We start from the raw sequence: 6,133 nt of genomic DNA, 5'->3' as shown, positions 1-6,133 counted from the left end.
TGGGGAAAAAAAAACTCATTACTTACATGTTCCAAGAATAAACAAGATGGAACACTTATGCCAGAGCCTTTATTTGGAATTCTGAGAGTCAGGGTAAAGCATGGTATTCAGTTTAGGAAGGGTTTGTTTAAGTATGTCCAGCAGGCTTTGAGTGTAGGATTGTCTCAAGCTGATACATGGCTCTGGGATGACTTGGAGCAGGGAAAACATTGGGATGGTGCTTGAGGGTTAGATAAAGGGGTGATTGGACCAAAGTGTTCAGCATAAGTTGGTTTGAACCTTTTGCTCTCTCTAAGAACTGGCTAACTCTGGGAGAGGCATTATCTCCCCAGCTGTCAGTACCTTTAAAATGTCAAAACATCATAATATACAGGAAAAAATTTTAAAACGTGACTGATAATCATCTAACACTTCCAATTCTTTACCTTAAGAAATACATTATATATTGATTGATGGTCACATAATCATTTTAACTTGCTACTTAAATAATTATCTAGTGTTTTCTATTTACTAGGCAGCCAATTTTCTAACTATGTTGTAGACATGAACATGTTGATTCCCTAAAAACCCTGCAAGGTACATATTGGGTTGAACAAATGTAAATCTGCCATTCTTGAAGGAAAACAAAATAGGACATTAGCAATTTTATATAGTTTTACATGCTACTATTTTCATTTTACAAGTGAGAAAAGTGAGGAATGGAAATAGCAACTTGCTTAATATGACATAGCTAGTAAGTGGAGAAATTAGGATATGAATTAGTTAAGAAGTGGTTATAGAAAACAAAGCTGTTTCAGATTTTTTCATTTTTGTTTCTTTTTTGACAAGCCTATCTACAACATATCAAACATGTTAAGTACCCATGTGCCTTATTAAATACAATTCATCCAGAACTATGTAAAAAGCTAAGGTCTGTGCAGTGGTGCATTTCTGTAATCCCAGCACTTGGGAGGCTGAGGCAAGAGGATCTCCAAGCGTTCAAGGCCAGCCTGCGCTATACCGTGTTTGCCTAGTTAGCATAATGCAGATCCACAATCTTTTCTCTACAAACTCCAGGGTTAAATGTATTTTGGAATTTTTCTGGTTTTGAAAGATAATACATACCTGGATATTACTTTAACATCCCTGGTAGTATCTGGGGAATGTACTTTAACCAAACACATACAGATATTTACACTGTTAGAGAAATAAAGACTGTAAGTACCTTCACTTCCCTTCAAGGGACATGTTGCCATCAAATGAGTTAATGAAAAACTTGCTGTTTCCAGAGTCCTGTAGATTCCAGAAATGCCTGGTGGAAAGGACTGTAGTCTGTGTCACATTACACAGACATTTGTTTAACTTACATGTTGGATAACTTTTAGTTCTTGAGAGTCAGTGTAATGCTTTTATGGACCACACATTTTCAAAAGGTCAGCTTTCTGTTGCTGAGACAAAACAACTGACATACACGACTTAAAGGAGAAAAGGTTTATTTTGGCTCCTGGTTTTAGTCCATGGTCAGCTGACCCCAAGACAGAAACACTGTGGCAGAGGGCAGAAGGGCACGGCAGAGGAAAGCCCACCTCATAGCAGTCAGGAAACAGAGGGAAGGAGCCAGAAAAAGACAAAGGGCCTGAGGCAGGATGAACCCTTCAAAGTCTGCTCCCAGCCACTGCTTCCTCCCCTGGGGCCACCTCCTAATAGCCCATTCAGCTCTGAACTCACCAACTGACTGATGGAGCTAATGCCATTGTGATCCAAGCCCTCAATACAGGAATCTTTGGGGAACATTTCCCATTTAAATCTTAACAGTCCCTGAAACATCTTAGGGCACTAATAGAGGATGCCTAAGACCCAGACAAGTGGTATGGTCCAACATCAGAGTCTCTCCCATGGAAGGGTGAGTGGAGATGCTGAGACAATGCCTCCTAACAATTGCTCTCATCCTGTTTCTTGCAGATACAGAGATAAGAAAACTACAGAAAACAGAGGTTCTACATAAACCTCTAATATTTCACAAAGGTAAGTATCCCATTGCAGAATATACTTAAATGCAGCATGGGGGCAGATCAATTTATGGCTTCATCTACCTGTTCATAGGACAAAGGAGAACAAAAGCATCCTAAGGGTGGTTCAAATCTCCAGGGAAGACCAGGAGAGGAGATTGGTATCTCCTCCAAAAGACACCTTCTCTATTCCCACCTGGCTGACCTGAGAGTCAGCCCGCTTGGAGCAGAGGGTGCTCTCTAACACCTACAAATATCTGCATATGTCTTCACCCCCTGAAGAAATGCTTCTGGTACTGGTGGGCCCCATCCCGGGTGCCCTGAGGCACACCTCTCAACGCTGGCAAGGGTCTGAATCAAGGAGATGGCAGCAAGTGCTGGCCAAGGAGGAGCAAGCATCCCCTCTGAGTCCTGGGCCTTCTCCATAGTACCCTTCATGGTACCCACCACTGGACTGTTGAGGGAAAGCCTTGACCTCTCACTGGACCTTTCCCTACCCATAGCCCATGCCAATGCTCCAGATTGCTGCTTCTCCTACATATCACGAAATATCCGGTGTAAGCTTATGGAAGACTATTTTGAGACAAGCGGTGAGTGCCCCCAGCCAGGAGTCATGTAAGTACCAAACTCACCCACCATGGGTTGCAGGGAGCCTGCATGCTCTTGATGGGAGAAACTGCTCTACAGGTGTCCCCAAAAGTCCCACTCTTGATTGTGTCCTTACTAGAAGCCTGCAGGGCATCAGAGATAACACATTTGTAGTGAAGAAGAAGGAAGTGGGGGCAGGAAGGAGAGAGCAGACAGATAGCTGCCCCCGGACACACCCATAGGTCACTAGGGTGTCCCACAGGCTGAGAGAGGGTCTCTGAGAGGAGACTGGCCCTGAGCTGCCTTCTGCAGAGAATGGAAAGAACAGGCTGTGTTGAGTGGGGACGTTGAGGGGCAGGGAGGATGGGGCTCCTTGTCGCCATTGCAGAGGACACTTCACTTTGTAATCATTCTCCTCTTTGTCTTCCAGCTTTGTCACCAAGAAGGGGCAACAGGTCTGTGCTGACCCTGGAAATCTGTCAGTTCAGAACTGCATAAGAAAACTGAAGCCAATAACTAGGACACTTGCTTGAAGAAAAGGGACATAAGGTGCCAGCCACCTCACCTTTAACCCTCTTGCCTCTACACCTCCCATGAGCTTCTTGGCCTGAATTTTTTTTTAAGTTTTTTAATGCTGCTTTAGTTATAAAAGTAAGGCATCTACTAAAGGTGTTCTGTAATCTTTGAATTGGGGAGAAACAGACAGCATGGAGAGAGCAATGATGAGGTCACTCACCCTGTTCTCCTCATCCTCAGCCCAAGGAACCTCAGAAAAGATTTTTTACCCCCATTATTTGTTCAAACCACACTACATTTTAGTTTAATATTTGATCCATGATAATGTCTTCTAGATTCTTATCTTTCCCGTATTGTTTTATTAGCCTAAAGAGAGTCTTGAGGAATGAAATTCAGTGCTACCGTAAAACCTTCCCACATCACCCCAGCCAGAGGCACCTACCTTCTTCTCTTTGGAATCGTAAAATGGATGTCTATTGTCACACAGTTATTGAGTGTCTCCTTTATGTTATGAGTTGTGCTGGGCATTAGAAAAACCATGAGAAGATAGCACACTAGATTGCTGCCCACCAAAAATATTTTAGTACACATAAAAGATTGAAAATGAGAATAAGCTATAACAGCTGAGGACAGGAATTGCATCTAATTCATCATGAAATCTCCAAAATATTATGCAGCACTAGAGAGAAAAGATGAGGCTGTTTATATTTTGGAGCAAGCAGTCCGGCACTCAGCCTCTCCATACCCTAGTGGAGGAGCCCAAGAGCTGAACAGACCAATATACTGAAGTAAGCCAGTTAGAAAACTGAATTATAGATAAAGGTTTCTGAAACCTTAGCATGCATACGAAGTATAGAAAGAGCTTTGTAAAATACAGATTATTAGGTGCCACCCTAGAAATCTGATTCAGTAGAACAAAAAAAGGGCCAAAGAATCAGTATATGATATTTGAGCACCGAAGTGATGTGGTCACTAACCCCCTGGTTATACAGATGGTGTATGTGTTCCATCTCTTTGTCATTAGATTAGTGGAATGTATGTGATAGTACTTTATACCATTTCCAGAAAAGGTTCATGAAAATTCCCCAATCCTCCTGTCCCTTTCCTCAAGCAAGCTGGGCGGACTTGTGCTAGAAATGGTGGTAAAAGAAGACAGAAGCAGCCCTGATTCCTGACTGAGTACACAGAACAACTCTTCTTGACACACATACCATCATCCCACTGCTGAGCCACACTGGACTGTGACATGCACAAGAAATAAAGCTTCATTCTCATTAATTCCCTGAATTGTTTAGTATAGTTGTTAGCACCCGCACACTGATGTGGCTAGAAATTCAATAACTGCTGGAAAAGTATAGTAAAGGGATAAGCCTGTAAGGCTCCTGGCTACAATTTGGCAGGTCAGCTAAAATCCCTGACAGTAAAGTAAACAGTATCTCTTCCCAACTCATATTCTTCCCAGGAACAACTTGTTTCCTGAGATTTCCCTAATGACAACTGTTAACGTTTATTTGAGGAGTTTAGTCTTGTTATAGATTATAACAAATACTGGAAATGTCTAATTAATGACTGTTTCCACAGACAATTTATCCATTTCCTATAAAATACACATGTATACACATGGGTCAATTTATGTATTCATTCTTCTTTTAAAACCCATATTTATACATCACCTACTATATGCTAGCCTCTGTGTGAATTAACAAAAATAAATAACACATGTTTCCTGTCTTTATGATTTTGGGTAAGGAGAGGTTAAACAGCTATTCAACCACAACAGCACAGAGGATAGAGGAAGTGCCTCCAAGAACAGCATGGTGAAGGCCACTAGACTGAGAGTCTGTAGAGGTGGGACCTGTCCTGCATCCAGATGATTGAGTGAATATAAGGAAGCCACTAGGTCTGTTTGACCCAGCTTCCACTCAATGAATGGCCAGTTTAGAGTAAACTAAGGAGCCCTCACAGTATGCAAGACATACTGTAACATAAATCACATATCTAACTGATAGCACCTCTTCCTGATGGGCCTCCATCCACATGGCTTCAGAACAGTACCCAACACAGAGCTTCCACCACTAATCAGTGGCATCTATAGCTATCCTGCACTAGCTTTCTCTAAGGTTCCCCCCAAATTTCTCTATAACAAAAGTAAGACAGTAGGAGAAGTCCCCAAAGGTATCTACTCCCTAGGCTCAGAGAGGGGTAAAGCTAAAGACTTGCCAGAGAATTCCAGGTAGCCAGGACATTTTTGGATGCTTCGTGTTTGTTTGTTTAGAGCACACAGACTTGGGAGCCAGAATGACTGCTTTTGAACTCCAGCTCCACTTATCAGCTGACAAACCTTGGGATCTGCTGCTCAGCCTATTTCCTCAACAGGAATTTTAGAGAGATCAAATCCTTACAGAGATCAAGTAAGCAAGGGAGATAGCTCAGTGGCACAAGAGCCTGCCTGGCAAGCACAAGGTCCTGAGTTTGATTCCCGGTACCAAAAAAAAAGAATAGCTAGGATAATTGTGCTGGTGATTTCTATTGGGCCAGGGATATAGCTCAGTGGCACAAGCGCCTGCCTGGCAAGTGCAAGGTCCTGAATTCGATTCCTGGTACCAAAAACAAAAAACAAAACAAAAAATAGAAATCAAGTAATATTCATGAAGTATTTGTGGACAGCAACTAGTGTGTATAGCAACCATTATATAAATGAGTTCTGCGCTGGACATTGTGTTACTTCTTCACTCCATGGTGTGGGAAGGGGATAGGAATGAGGACTGAACTGCAGGTTCTGCTTCAGAGGTTAAGTGGGGATTTCATCGCCCTAATCAGCAAGACCTGACTTGAGTGACCCAGACCTCATCTCATTACCACAAATCCCCCCTGGTCAGTCTTCCGGCTGGCTAGCTTCCTGCCTGCTGGCTCCCGGAGGGTGGGCCCCCAGTGCATGGGGAGCCATGCGGCAGCGAGCGCTATTGCATGCCGGCCCTTAGGCCGGCCGCCGCCGCTCAATTGAGATCTATCATGACACAGAGAAACAGTGACACAATTGG

The 6,133-nt window shown here is 43.0% G+C and overlaps 1 protein-coding gene across 2 annotated transcripts; it reads left to right on the top strand.

Annotated features, from left to right (window-relative positions):
- Positions 1–1,941: 1,941 nt before the first annotated feature.
- On the top strand, positions 1,942–4,370 carry Ccl15 (chemokine (C-C motif) ligand 15; the record flags this gene model as incomplete). Of its 2 annotated transcripts, XM_005402901.2 has the most annotated exon segments (4): positions 1,942–2,004; positions 2,492–2,603; positions 3,007–3,125; positions 4,204–4,370. In XM_005402901.2, coding segments are annotated over 3 exon segments (278 nt in total), but the record flags the coding sequence as incomplete, so codon positions are not given.
- Positions 4,371–6,133: the final 1,763 nt, after the last annotated feature.

Source organism: Chinchilla lanigera, unplaced genomic scaffold (assembly GCF_000276665.1).
Source record: "Chinchilla lanigera isolate Chin_1 unplaced genomic scaffold, ChiLan1.0 scaffold00080, whole genome shotgun sequence".
NCBI classification, from domain to species: Eukaryota; Metazoa; Chordata; class Mammalia; order Rodentia; family Chinchillidae; genus Chinchilla; species Chinchilla lanigera.
This window is presented reverse-complemented; position numbering and strand designations above follow the sequence as displayed.